The 15522-nt window shown below is 39.9% G+C and overlaps 1 protein-coding gene across 4 annotated transcripts in view; it reads left to right on the top strand.

Moving 5' to 3' along the window:
- Window positions 1-15522, top strand: part of EVC2 (EvC ciliary complex subunit 2) — a 150094-nt gene that overhangs the window by 119072 nt on the left and 15500 nt on the right. For all 4 annotated transcript variants that reach the window (XM_067556406.1, XM_067556407.1, XM_067556405.1 and 1 more), the window contains 2 exons: window positions 5232-5348; window positions 13886-14113. In XM_067556406.1, coding sequence (XP_067412507.1) covers window positions 5232-5348; window positions 13886-14113 — 345 coding nt within the window. The remainder of the gene's footprint in view (window positions 1-5231; window positions 5349-13885; window positions 14114-15522) is intronic.

The raw sequence follows: 15522 nt of genomic DNA, 5'->3' as shown, positions 1-15522 counted from the left end.
AACTTTCTGTGTTTCAAACTGCTGCTACCTTTGTGTCTCCTCTTAAGCCATCAGCTGCTTCTCCTATTTCCATCATGCAGAGTCCTACAGTGCTACCTACTCCTATACCATGGTCTCAGCAGCAAAAGTTGCCAGCTCTTCATTAATTCTGCTGTGATAGTATGGGTTACTTGGCCAGTTTCCCTGCCTGCCCAGCTGGGCTTGTGAAAAAGGAGGATACTTTAAATTAGTGCACTGCAATACAATGGTTCACAAAGATGGAAGGCCTGTGAATGTGGAGCTGCACGAGACCACCTTTACTGATGTTTCCTTTAGTGTGATCTCCTCATATGGTAAGACACTGGAGCTGGTATCCCGTATTGTGGAAATTAATGGCACACTACAAAGTACATGGTAGTTACGGGGGCTGAAGATAACATTCTCCCCTCTGGGTTATTTCACAGTCTGAACAGTTGCCTCACAACAGTGGTTCTAAAAGTTTGGGATTTGTATGCCTTGCAGACTGTGGGCAAAGCTGTATGCTCTGTGCTCTACAAAGACATAGCCTTGATTGCAAAGTTTTACATTGTTAAAGGCACAGCTGTGTATACAGCTCCATTGTTGTCCTACGATCTATGCGTACAGCTTGTTATTATGCATGAAGTTGCACAGGAAACCTCAGGTGTGATTATGTTGGCTAAAATAGAAGGAGATATGCAAAGTATCATTCAGAGACACCATGATCTATTTAGTGGTGATGGTGTTCTGTCCACGGGATATGCATCCTCTCTGCAGTTTGATTTGAACAAGGAAGTGTGCACCACCTGCACATTGCATATCTTTTGCACTTGTGGAGAAGATCCAAGCAGAATCTAGTATCATTTGGGAGATGGAAGAATTGGACCTCACCAACAGTGATCATACACAAAAAGAGTTGAAATATTTGTGCACAGAATTTAGGGAACTTCATAAATATATGAAACATGAGTAGTTTCAACTGCCAACCTTCAAAGAAGTGACTTGTTGGGTAAGTGGATCCTGGCTTTTCTATTTGTTGGTCTACCAATCCAGTTATTGGCAAAATACCAGAAAGTTTGCAGCTGTTAGTGACTTTTCATAAAACCATTTGCTATCAACAGCTCCCCTTTCGCTTAGTCTCTGCTTCAGAAGTATTACAGAGAGTGATCTCAGCTCCTGGATAATCTCCAGTGAACATGTTGCTATTTGGATTACATTCTCATCTTTGCAAAGACTCTTCCTGAGCATAATGCTATTCTGGACCTGATGCTAATCCAAGTTCAACAAGCTGGCATAAAGTTGACTGTGCTCAAGTTCAGTTTTGCGAAGGTCGCTGTGGAGTTTCTAGAGTATTTTTTATCAGTCTTTGTCTGGACAGCTACAAGTTGTTCCTTCACTACTGATTTATGTTTGTTCTTTGGCCTAGCTCAATATGTAGATGACTGTGCTCTGCCCCATTTTAGTACTCTTGCCAAGCTGCTTTGGGGTTTAACCAAGGGCCAGGAACTGTTGGTTTGGACTAAAAAAGGAACGCAAACTTTTGAAACCCTGCATCAAGCCTTCTGTTTGAGCCAATCCCATGCTTATGCTGATCTATAGACGCCCGTAGTGATTCAAACTAAGGCATGCATTCAGGGGCTGGGTGCAGTTCTGCTCCAGGAAGGACAGCCAGGTACACTTGCATCCTGTACTCTCACCTCAATATAAGCGACATATTCTCAGATCAAGCTACAGTTCTTGGTGATGGTTTTTGCTATAGTACACTTCACGGTTTACTTAGCGGGAAGACATTTCACCTTAGAAACTGATCATTTGCCTATTCTGGGACTCTATCATAAAGTCATTGATCCGCTGAGTGTCAGGCTGCAATGGTGGATTATTCCGTTGTAGCAGTATAATGTTGATATGGTATATATCAACGGAAGATGTAATTTAATTGCTGATGTTCTTTTGAGAAATTCTGCTGGGTTGGCACCCTCGTATGCAGAAATGGCAGCATATACAATATGCTTTTTACTGAAATATGTGCCAATTGACTGAGGATGGACCACTAAAGCCACTCTTTAAGATGCTGACATGTGCAAGGTGATATGTGCTGTACAAATAGGTTGGATTAACCTAGTCCTTAAGATAACTTTGTGTTCTACAAAATTCATTCTGAGCTCACAGTGAAGGCATGTTACTTGACATATCTTATGCAGAGGAGTCTGGGTGACTATTCCAGCAGCATTGCAACAAGCGCTCCTGGATATGGCTCATTAAGGACATTTGGGAGTTATGAAAATGAAGGAAATTCTGCATAGTTTATGCTTGGTGGCCAGAGCCGCTTTCGCACATTGAGTGTCATGTGAGGGCATGCCCAGACTGCATAATGCATCAAACTACTGTTCCTGTGGCCCCTTTGAAACGGGTAGTTGTAAACAGACCATAGCAGAGAATTGCAGTGGGTATTATTGACTCCTTAATTGTACTGCATGGTTACACATTGCTAGTTGTTACAGACTATTTACTATGTTACCGCTTTGCATGCATAATTTCACAAGGCACCTCAAAGGAGCTAATTTTTTGCCTAACCATTTTATTCACTATGTTTGGCCTACCAGAGAGTCTTGTTTCAGATAATGGGATGCCTTTTGTATGAAGAGTGTGAAGGCTTTCTCATGAGTATTGGTACACTACATTATAAATTTGTGTGTACCCTGCCCAAGGAAATGGGATAGTGAAGAGACTACGTGGGACTCTGAAGAACTGTGTAGCTCACATACTGAAGGAATGTTGAGATATATACCCTGCCCTACTGCATTAAGTTATGCTTTATGTGATATTTGGAGTGCACCTCATGAAAATATTAGAGAAATTCCTTTCTATCAACTTTTCAGCTGGCCTTTGAGGACCAAGTTGTCTATGCTGACAGAAAAGGTTCATCCCACCCCTTCACTGTCCTTGAAGCTAACTGACGTGAATAGAAAATATGGGTGTCTCAACAGGCATGTTCATCCAAGAGCATGGGGCTCATCCAGCCGTTCTGACCTGCACAAGCAGTGTATGTTAGATGAGGATCTGGAAGCATTTTCAATACTTGTGGCATTTTCCTTCAGGCTACAGGATACGGAGCATGGTGAGTGCATTTGCTACAGGAGTTGTTAACTAGCAAAATACATTGCCTACTCACAGGGGAACAGATCGGGAAGAGGACACTGTTTCTGCGTATGTTGATGCCATATGACCAGTTGGGAAGTTGCACGCAGCAATAGCATCCACCTCTTGAGCTGAATCAGAGGGATAACCTATGATCCTGGGATTACCTGGTACCTCTAGTCACATACCACTGGAGAGAAGGGAAGAAAATTGTGATGACTAGTGTGTGTTGCCTTCCTGCTTCCTCCTCTCTATTTCTGCTCCTCTTTTGTTTCCTGGTTCCTGCTCCTTGAATTCAGTGTTCCTGTTCAAGGCCTCTGTGTGTGTGCGTAATGGTGGTTGTAGACAGCTACTCAGGGCCCGCTGCTACACATCTGTTATTCAGACTGTTGCGTTGTGTTCAGACTTTTGCTAGCCTAACCAGTTCTTCATTATCACATGTTTTTATTGACAACCTACTTGCATGTCTTGCTTCATTTTATTTGTGTTTTTGGATTGTTATTTTGGGGTGCATCAGAGCGTAACAACCTCTTTCCTAGAAATACTAGATGCAGCTCAAATTTGTTCACAGAGATCCAGTGTACCTTCCACTTGCACAAGATTCTCTGTCTCCTACAGTGTGATTTGTGGTTGTTCAGTGCTCCTGCCTTACCATTAGCATCTGAGCATTTAAAGATACTTTTCAGGCAGTAATGAGAAAATATATGTCCTCCATCTTTCCATTTCCTTTGTAGACTAATTGTTCCAGGGCCCTGTCCCCTATAATGGGAGCAAGCAGAAAGCTAAGAGGTGCTCCATCTCTGAGGAGGTCCTTTGTGAAGCCAAAGAATGGGAGATGTGCTATGTCTGCTCCCAGCCTATTCGATCCTTGCTCTGAAACTCTACGTGTGTTGGGATCTCCAAGCTGAAACTCCTCTGGAGACATGTCCACAATGCTGAGTCGGACTTGTTCAGCATCTGGGATTCAATCTAACTCTATTGCTGAGTCAGAGATTCTTTGGGGAAAAGTCCAAGCCCACTCCAATCCCTTTAAAAACAGAAAATATCCAGGGTTCTCTCCTATGGTCTTCAGTGGGTAATTGAGTTACTTGCAAGGAGTCAGGCTTGCTTTCAGACTTGCCTTTCCAAGAGGAGGATCATGACTCTCCCAAGGATATACCCAGCAAGGAATATATCGGGTAATTGGGTAACACATTTTCTATTTGTCTGTTTAACTTTTGTGTAGAGGATATTTCATTGCCTTGAATGTTATAAACTACAGATTATTTCTTTACCTTAACTTTCTCCACAGACAAAGAAACCTGTCTCTTCTATGAATTGTAGGTTATAGCCCTATAACAAAGGGTGATATGTCTCTCCCCGACCCCAATTTGATTGACTGTGTTTTTCTTAATGTGTAAACTAACTTAGGATAATTGCATTGGGAATTAGCCTAGTTCAAAACCTTAATGATTCCCAAAATGATCTGTATTTCAAAAGGAAAATGACTTTGCAGAGCCCTATCGTTGAACAGATGTTATCTTTACCCTGGGAGTACATTACACTTAGTTTATATTCTTGTAAAGAACACAAAGGTCAATGATAATCTGCTTACATGGTAGGGTGAACCTTAATATTATCGTGGCTCATTTGTGATACATATAGTGCAGCTTGAAAACAATTTAATTTTTAAGTGAGTATGATATCTTGTTCTTTTTTATAGCTTTGAAAAGGGATGAGGAAAATTTAATTGTCATTGCATATAGTATTCACTAAACGTGTGTGTAAAACCAAATTTGTCACTTCTACACTAGCAGGACAAAATTGCAATAATGCATCTTTGCATTCTCTTTTTGTGGAAGGAATGAATGTATGTAAACCTGCATTTAAGAAAGTTAGGCACTTTTTGTAGCTTAGTCTGAAAATACTGAAAAGGGGTCCTCTGTAAGATATTAGCTAAAACATGCATTTCCAGGGAACATTTTATCATGAAAGTCAAGATTGCTATTTGTATTATTAACTGGGAATTACCTATAAATAATAGTAATAATACCAATAAATAGTAATGTCATACACATTTTAAAAATATTTAATGACGACTTTTTTTACAACCACAGCCGAAAATCAAAAAACAACGATCCCAGAATAGAAATAAGTTAGATGTTCTGAAGAAATCTTTGGAGGATAAAATTTGCATCTATGAAGAACCGATTACAGATGAAAATTTGAACAAGGTAAATGTAAACGTTCTGTATAGAGAGCTGTACATTAATGCTCAACAATTACAAAATAACAATAATTTTCTATAAATTCATGCAAGACCGAGACAGATCGGCATGGAGTTCAGATTAGATGATCATGGTGGTCTTTTCTGGCCTGTGAGTCTGTGATATGCCTAAGTATGTAAAATATTTCATCTCTTTGTGCTTGTCTCCTGGACTGTCAAGATTATGTTGTATTTAAAATAGACTACCTCTTTGTGATTTTTGTTGTAAATTTTAGAGTTCATTTTGTGTCTGTGAAAGGTGGCAAGTTGACTTGTCTGAAAAGTGATGTCTCCTGTTTATCATCAGAACACAGTGATGAACTGCCAGTATTATAACAATGAGCTTCTACAAATATTTCTCTTCTTTGCCTGTGACAAACCCAGTGTACCAGAGGTGCAGGTACTTACCTAGATGAGCCTGGAGGAGCAGGGAAATCCATCAGGTTGCTTGCCTCTTTTAGTAACAGTGCTTGTAGGGCAGCTTGGAAGTAGGAACAGCATAGATAAGTCAATTCCAACAGGAATGATTCAAGAGTATCAACATAAGGGTGAACTCAGACAAAGGCAATAACATCAGTGTAGCAGAATTTTAACAAGGGGCTACCTGCAAGATCCAGACAGCTTCCTCCAGTACATCTGTGTCAGAGCAAAATATAACAATACAAATCCCTCACAGCCCCTCCAGTGTGCCCAAAGTACTCTGCTCTAGAAAGACCACTTCAAGGGCTGAGAAAATTATTCAGGTTCTAGACTGATTTGATCCTTGTTCTCTTTACTGAAACAAGGATGCCTGTGATGATGATGGGAAGAGCTGTCCACTAGGAACTGAGTGTTGGCCATTTTACAAAGATCACCAAAATCCTCCCTCTTTAAAACTCAGATCCTCCTGCTGAAACACAGCCTAAAGAGCTGGGCTGGACTGGGTGCATGAAGGGGAGTAATTCTCTCTGTGCCAGGAAAACTAACCTTCTGTGACCTCACCCCGGGCAGAGGATAAGAGTTTCTGTACTGTAGCAGAACCCCAGCTCCACCTGTCTCTGAATCACCCATGTCCCACTCTCTTCAATGCCCATACGCACAAGGAGCCCTTGTGGGAGCAGGTTTGCACACTGTATGGAAGGTACACACCCACTGCATTACTTCCGCAGATGATGATGATGCTGCTACTACCTTGCAAAGTGGAGCTGCCAGAAGTGGGGTAAAAATTTCCCCCTTAGTGCCCAGTGTCCATTCAACTCAATAGGCGTTTTCCAACTGACATAATGGAGTAGGATCAAGCTCTGATAGCTGTCCAACTCCACTGAAAGCTAGCCTCAGAGTTTTAGATTGTAAAGCCAGAGGGGCAGGGATCAACTTTTACTTTGGTTTTGTAGAGTCCAGATTAATTTAGGAGCCTGCCTCTACTTTAAGAGAACGTAGAATACCACAATAAATATAATAATACCTGCAGAAGGAAAGAATGGTCTTGTAGTTAGAGTGTTAGCCTTGGACGTGGGCGACCCAGTTTCAGTACCCTGCTCTGCCATAGATTTCCCGTGTGACTGTGGGCAAGTTATTTAATCTCCGCATGCCTCAGTTTCCCATCTGTAAAATGAAGGTAGTCGCACCTCCTTCCATCACAGAGGTGCTGTGAGAATAAAAGCATTAAACATTGTGAGGTGGATGCTGAGATGCTACAGTAATGGGGGTCATATAAGTATCATAGATAAATAAATAATACAAATAATAATCTGCTAAATGATTGCCTTATCAAGATTAGTTTTCATATATTTAAGATATAAAGTGGAGTTTGTTTGACCACGTTTCCTGCAATCGATATATCCTGTACCAGGGGACCCCAGGGAATAGGAAATACTGGATACAATATGTTTTATTCATGGACAATTCTGCTTTAATGTGACACTAATATTTCGATGCAGTAAATGTGCTTGATTTTTGTAACTTCTATAGCCCTTTTTATCATTTAATTGATGTAAAGTGTGTTTCAATTTAGATACAGCACCAGGCTCACTCTGGAGTTCTTTTGTAATGTCCTTGTCTGTCTTCTTTTTAATTGAGCTGCATATTAGTACCAAGGCCACATACTTCATCCCAGTAAGGAGAGTAGATTATTATTAAGGAAAACGATCACATATTATCGCTAGAAATGTAACAATAAACCTTATCTGTGAGTATAAAATTTCTCGTTCTTTTCCTTTGCAATTCATTGTATCAGTCCTCATTCAAATTCCTTCCCATTAGTATTTTTTTATATATTTTTCTTTAGTATAAAGGGTTTTCTCTTCTCACTCCCTATCACCATCCAACATTTTATGACAAATTTGAGGGGGAAGCGGAGGAGGGATTAAAAATAGAACAACGTTAAATGTTCCTACTTTTCTGTTGACTACTGCCATTTCCTCCTATCCTGCAGAGTTTTTCTGAGAACTTGAATGCTAAGTGTGAGAGTTGGCTCTGAACTGCTGGGTACTGAAGCAGGTTCCTGTACTCTGTGAATAAAAGTCATGCCTAAAGAAGGAGTGTTCTAAGATGGCTGTGAGAGCAAGGATTATAGATAGGAGGTAATGGGTTGGGAGGATATGGAGAGTTTTGAGGCCTGGTTCTGAGAGGTGCCTGCAAATCTGTTTTATAGTTTTCCAGCTTGGAATCAAACAGAATATGTCCTTTCTTCTCTAGTTGGGTCTTAGTAGCTCAGCATTCAAGCTGTTCTATGTACATGGCGTGAAGAAGTGGCAGTCAAAAGATTAGGCAAGAAGCATTATAAAAGAGTTCCAATATGTATCTGGTGCTGTTTTGAAATTGAAATGCACACTTTGTCAGATAAGCAAGAAGATTATAGGATTTACAGAAATCAAACACAAAATATTTACAACTTTTAGCACAATGTGCCTCTGTCCCTAACTGAGACCTCACATAATCCTTTCCCTGCCATTGCAGGGGCCTTGGCCTCTGGTGCATCTTAGTCTCTCCCATTCTCTGCCTATGGCACATAATAGTCTAGTTTCCCGAGAGTTGTAATACTTTGGTCTCATTTCGGTTGTTGGGTTAATGTGCATGTGCTAGATGGTGTTGGTGGCTGTGCTATATAGGAGGTCAGACTAGATGATCTAGTAGTCCCTTCTAGCCTTAAACTCTCTCACTGCAGCACATGTAAACTAACCTGAGCTAGTTTTGATCTAGCTAGAATGGGTACGGATAGCCGTGAAGCTGTGGCAGCACAGGCTAGCTGCTCAAGTGCATACCTAACCCATGCTGCCGCGGCTCATCTGCTATTCTGATTTAAGCTAGCTACCTCAAATCTATCGTGGGTATGTGTATGTGTGCTGGAATCACACTTCTGATTGTAGTGTAGACATATGCTAAGAACACATTCAATTCTTTGCCTCAATATTGAAGTAAAGCACAGTCCTGCTGCCAGGCCATTTTTACATAGCTAGTTCATAAGTAAGAGTATCTTGAAATAACATTCTGAATTTTGAAAGGAAGTTCACTTTGACGTGATAAAAAAATTCTGATTCATGGTAGAATTGGCTGTCTTGTATAATCTAAATCAAAGTCCTGATTTGCATGATGTTCTGCGGAAGTTTTTATCTGTATTTGATTTCCTATCAGTGCTGCTGGAATGCAGTATACATCTCTGAATGCTCATGAACTGCTGAAATGTGAGGATATGAAAGAAATGGTAAAGTTATTAGCATTTCAATGGAAAACATTGCTCAGAGAACAAAGGGTCTCAATTCCATTTTAACAGGTTTCTTACCTTTCTGCAAAGAATATACAGACTTTTCTGAAGTTTCAGTCCTCCCTTATACAAACTGAGACATAAAAATTAAAAATGGATGTGTCTGGGCCCAGACTGAGATACTTGAGCTGTTTTCCAAATAAAAGAGACAGCTCAGATTTGTCCATAGGGCTCCAACGTTTGACCATGCCCCTTCCACCTTCACTCCCATTTTCTACCACTGACTATTCAAAAATAACAGTAGCTCAGCAATCCTGCTTTATTCTTTACCATCCTCGTTTTGCAAGATGAATTTTGGGACAGCAATGAGCAGTATTTTCCCACTCACTCGTCCCCTCACCTCCAATCCTTTTTTATGTAAAACATTTGGGGGGTTGTTCCCTGAATGAATGAGACCAGCTATTGAGCTATTTCCCTCCTCCACAGTGGCAGAAACAGTCAAACAGGTCACCAGAAAATAAGCCCACATAGTGCTTGCACCATGTGTAAGGAGACCTTGTTCTCAGCCTGCAGAACCTTGCTCTTCCAGGAGGAAAGTGCTGAGAGTATGCACTGCTTGATGGGCCTCCTACACTAGTAGATGCTCTCTGCAGGGGCAAGTCAGTCCTCTTTAGCCCATAGGACTCAGTAAACTGTATTATCCTCACTGGTCAAGGCCTGTGTGAAGTAAGTCTAAAAACTTCCCTTAACGTCTTGGTCCAATCTGCTTCCAGAGGGGAAAGGCCCATGTCTCTTCCCAGATTCCTTAGGTTATGTCTACACTGCAATAAAAAACCTTGTGGCACCAAGTCTTGGAGTCTGGGTCAGCTGGACTTGGGCTTGTGGGGCTTGGGCTTCGTGACTAAAATTTTCAGTGTAGATGCTTCGTCTGGAGACCGGGCTCTGAGACCCTCCCACCCAGTGGGGTCTGAGAGTCCTGGCTCTGGCCCGAGCCTGAGTACCAACACTTCAGTTTTATAGGCCAGTGAGCCCAAGTCAGCTGACCTGGGCCAGTCGCAGCCATGTCATGGATATTTTATTGCAGTGTAGACGAACCCTAAGTGGACAGTGGGGCCATTTAACATAATTTTGGACTCTCCTTCACAAAAGGAGGATCTGGGATCTCGAAAGGTCATTTCCCTATGCTTCCTCCTCTGCCATTACTGAGACCTACTGTGGTTATGTTTTATGTTTTCTTTTTAAGTGTTTCAGTGTTGGAAGGAAGCATTTGTGTAGCTGGGCAATTTCCCCCACTTACTGAGCTGTCTCTGCACCATTGTAAACATCTGACACACTCCAGTTGCCCCTTTGCAAAACTATCTGATCTTCTTGAAATGAACACAGGCATAGAATAAATACTGACTTCACAGTTGGGAAAAAAAATTATCATGAAACAACTCTGCTTTATTTCTGTCATGGAAAAATGTGATAGACTGAATACAGAGCATAAGTAAAGACAAAACAGTACAAAACATCCAAAAACCATGAATTGGGCCCAAAAATCATGCAATTTTTTAAACTAATAAATTTTGGATTCTTTTTGGTACATTTAAGTTTTTCTCCTCAATCATGAGGATTAGAAATTTTCTTATTTTAATTCCTATGTAAGCATAAGATTCCAGGAGATGGGTCTTTAAGGAAAAACATCAAATATCACAAGATTCACAATGAAACCATGACAGCTGACAACACTGTATCATCACAGCCAATCAGATTATTTCAAAATAAACTTCCCTGATAATCTAGAGCCAGAGTTCATACGTGATCCTATGTGACCATCAGAACCGGGGCCCTGGTAAATTCCACAGTACTGGGAAATTATGAAAGCCCTCTGCTTTAAGCGGTCTTTTCATTTCAGGGCCACTAAAAAGTAAGGACTGCAGAATCCACAGGTTCTGTGGGGAATGGAAGGGACAAATTAATATTTTCCAGATTTTTTCCTCATATGTTTAAAACAGAGATTTACATTGGAATAACAATATGGTTAAGGTACATTTTCTGTCTGTTAAGGCAGAATTAGGTTAATAATACCTGGAATATACCTTTTGCATGCACCTTGCCTCTTTAGTAGGGCTTTGTATTGCTTGAGTTGTAGTAGGTTTAGTTGGTGATGGTCAGAAGAATTTTCTGCAGTTAGCTTTCTTCCTCTTGTGTCCAGAGACATGCCGTATAATGCAATGGAAATTTTAGATAATGTTACATGAACCCTCTTGAATAAGATTTGGTTGCAAATCACATTTTAAATTTAGCTCTATCTATTGGATAACAAAATTTGAATGATATGCAATCCACTCTTGACAGCAGTCTTATCAGTAATAATGCCAGAGAAAAGTTCATGTGCATCACATTACCTGTGGATCATTTTAGGGCTCTCAAAACCTTGTGACAGCTGCTAAATTATTCTTAAACGGTAATGAATGGGACTAATATATTGTTTCATATAGTGCTGATTAGCATAAATAGAAAAGTGCTATGGTTATGAGATTTGATAATAATCATGCATTGTCTCTGTTCTCTAGCGCAGAGAAAACTAAGGATATACAGCCAGATCCTCTGCTGGTGTAAATCATTGTAGTTACCATTGACTTCAGTCTAGGCTTCAGGCTATGCCAGTTTACATCAGTTGAGGATGAGGCCCATAGATTCCTTCACTTGTGAGCACATAACTCCCATTACCATTAATAGGAGTGGTGAGTTCACCAAAAGGAGACAATCCAACAAAATGTCTTATTGGGGAGAAGGAAGGAGTTATATTGATTTGAAACACCTTGGAATTAATTAGCTAACTTTAAAAAAAACTCCTTTGAAATGTAATAACTTTAATATCTTATAGCCTCAAACTTTTATGATGCCTTACATCTGAGAATCTCAGAGCACATCAAAAGCAATAATTAAGTCCTTGAGTGGTGGTGGTGATAATAATAATAATAAACTCATTGGAAAAGTATTAGGAAAGTATTTATTAAATCCTTGGATGATGATAATACTAATACATTTATTGGATTAGAAAAGTATTATTCCTGTTTTACAGACATGCACAAAGTGATGAAGGCCCAAATATTCAAGTGTCTGCTAATTTGAAATGCCTCAGTTTTTGGTTGCCTGACTTAAGATACCAAGCGCCTGATTTTGGAGGTGTTGAGCAGTCACAGCTCCCACTGACTTCAATTGAAGCTTTTGGGATCTGTGAAAATTAAGCCCTGCATATCAAATGTTGTGCACCTGAAAACCTAGGCACTAAAAGTTAGTGGACACTTTTGAAAATTTGGATGTATATGAATTGCTCAAAACCATCAAGGGAAACTGTGTTGCAGAATTCCAGGGGGGTAGCTGTGTTCATCTGTTTTTAGCAAAACAACGAGAGTCCTGTGGCACCTTAAAGACTAACAAATTTATTTGGGCATAAGCTTTCATGGGCAGAAACCCACTTCGTCAGATGCATGAAGTGAAAACTTCAGTTTGGTAGATATAAATATGCATGCAAGGATGGGTGTGTTACATCACAGTGAGGAGGGCAAGTGTTAAGGAGGTTAATTCAATCAGGGTGGATGAGGCCCATTTACAACAGTTGATGAGAAGGTGTGAATGCCAAAAGAGGGAACATTATTTTTTGTCCTGGGCTAGCCACTCCCAGTCTCTATTCAGACCTAGTCTGATAGTGTCATGTGTTGCAGAACTTGGTCTAGAATTCAGATGTCCTGATTTCTGGTCCTGTCTTTAACCACAAGATCACTGTCTCACACACAATACCCATAATTACTATTAAACTTGGGTATTTTCTGAACACATCCATTGTTACATGAAAAAACCCTCTTTTAACATTCTTTTATCTACTAGACGTTGGATCTTTTTTCCCCATTATCTGTCCTGTAACACAATCAGGGATTTTTCAGTCTCAAGTAAGGCAGAAATAGGAGAGAAGTAACCATCTGAGCACTGGATCAAAGTCCAGGGAACTGAACAGTCCCATCCGATGTGGTGCTGCAAAAAGGCAGACCCAGGCTGATGCAGGAAGAGCAAAAATGAGTTCAAGGTTCCAGATGTGGCTACCAGTCAGGTACCATCACCACTGATGGCAGTAAGCTCATCCAAACCATATTAAAGTTTTTGAGATGTCTTCTATTATTCTCCCATTCTGCAATAGATACTGGTTGTTTTTATTATTTGTATTGCAGTAGCACTTGGAGGCTAGGGTTGTGCTAAACTAAAACACAATCCCTGCCCAAGAAAGTTTACAATCGAAATGTAAGACAAGAGACAACCATGGATAGGCCAAAAAGACAGGGAGAGCACAGGGGAACAGTGAGAGAGGACTAAACTTCACGGTCCTACACGGTAATAGAAACAGTAAAAGTTTCAGTGTCCTGCAAACTACAGTAGTGTACTTTAAAAGTTGTCACTTCCCTTATATAACGATATGTCAGAATATGCAGTGTTTTTGCTAAGTGTAGTGAATTGTGGCATTTACAGGAAATTCTGAGGCAATATTATCTAAGGCCAACTTAAGTATGTGACCACTATAGATAAGAAATCTGAATTTTGTTTTAAATAAAATAAAATAAAACAAATATTTTTAAATAAAATAAATATTTCTGAGTGTTGACTAATGTACCAGCAATGACTGTTCTTTCTTCCCTACTCTCCCTTCCCTCCTCCCCCCCGGATAATTTCCTTGAATATTATGTCAATTGTGTGGCAGCCAAACAATTACGTAGTTTTAAAAAACCCTAACAATGCTTATCAGGTTTTTGTTGCACTACATTTGCTGTTTCATTATTTTCCAGGTCCATAATGAGTTGCTGCTTGAAAAGGAGCATCAGTTACATGCTCAGGAGAATAAACTTGGAGAGTACATTGCTTCAATACAGTTCCAAAAGACTGATAAAAAGTACAAAACACTGGAGATTTACACCGCTATCATAAGTGTACAAGCTTTGCTTCTGGAAGAACTAAGTACATCAAAATTACTATCAGAATCAGAGTGTACCCAGATTTTAGAGGCACACAATCCTGTGAGTAACAAAGTGTTGAGAAGGCAAACTCTTCTTGGGCCAGATTATCAGCTGGTGTAGCTTCATTGGCTGTAGTTAAAATATGTTGATTTATACCAGCTGAAAATGTGGCCTATTATTTCTGTAATTTCATCTAGTTGTGGCAGGGTGTGTGCATGTATATGTGCATTTATTTAAAAGCTTTATGTGAAAGAAATACAGATAGATAGAAAGTTACAATACTGTTTAAACAGAAGATATGAATATTATAGCTAGAAAGATATTATTTGTATTGCAGGAGAACCAAGAGGCCCCAACTAATATCACAGCCTCTCTTGATCAGAGGAAGTAATATTTTTAATGGGTAACTAACTAATATTTCATTATCTTGATCAAACAGTAAAGGGCAGAGGAGTAGCTTTGAGCAAATACTGATAAATAATTTTCATGACCAGCTTGTAGAGTTTGTCACATTCATGGTAGTGAGAGACAGGCGATAAATTGCACAGTCCTGTGGTAAACTTGAGTTATTATGCACACAGAGTATATCCAGTCTCTCTCTCTTTTGTTGTGCATGTGCACACAATTTAAATAACAAAATCTTCAGAAAAAGCTTTTGCTTCAGTTCATCACATTTTTTACAGATTTGGTAAGTGACAGTTTCAGAATCCTATTGGGTTTTTTAGTTCTAGGCTATATATTCATAGGGAAGTGTTTGTCTCCCATTTGTGACTATTGAAGTGGAAATTGGGAGCGCACTGAAGCAGAACAACTAGAATGGGTTTTTAAAAGTTAAACCTTTTAGCTAGAGAGTATCATTAGACAGATATTACTGTGCAAACTCCTACTTAAAATGGAATACTGTTATGTCTGGAGAGCTTTTCTTAAAGTGACAGTATGTTAATTTAAATTTGCTACTCTGAGTTTGTTTAATGAAACATTGTATTATAACTGTAATAACTATTCATAATGATAAGAGAAATAAGATCAATGCAGATAAAGCATTAAAAATAATTTCATTTTGGTTTGCTGCCTGCTTTGAAAGCTTTGCTGTGATGCCTACATAAAGCTTGACAACAGTTAGATCTGTCATTGTGCTGTGACCACTGCCTGTCATGCTGACCAACGGTGCCTCATTGTTTCTTTGTACTTCTCCACTGCTCTGTCCCCCTCTGTCTCTTGTGTTATACTTATGTTGTAAACCCTTTGGAGTAGGGGTCATCTTTTTGTTCTGTGTTTGTACAGCGCCTAGCACAGTGGGGTCCTTGTCCTTGACTGGGACTCCTAGGCACTGCAAAAAGATAAGTAATACAATAATTACAACAGTGTAACAGGATGCAGAGACCCTGTCAGGTTCCCAGTACACAAAGGATTAACTCCAGCTTCCCATTACTTGCACAGGTGTTTAGAAGGAGGGGTATAAATAGGGC

Source organism: Emydura macquarii, unplaced genomic scaffold, assembly GCF_026122565.2.
Source record: "Emydura macquarii macquarii isolate MOO-44397 ecotype Brisbane River unplaced genomic scaffold, CSIRO-AGI_Emac_v2 contig_1768, whole genome shotgun sequence".
Lineage (NCBI taxonomy): Eukaryota > Metazoa > Chordata > Testudines > Chelidae > Emydura > Emydura macquarii.
Note: the sequence above shows the minus strand (reverse complement) of the source record. Positions and strands in the feature narration are given on the sequence as shown.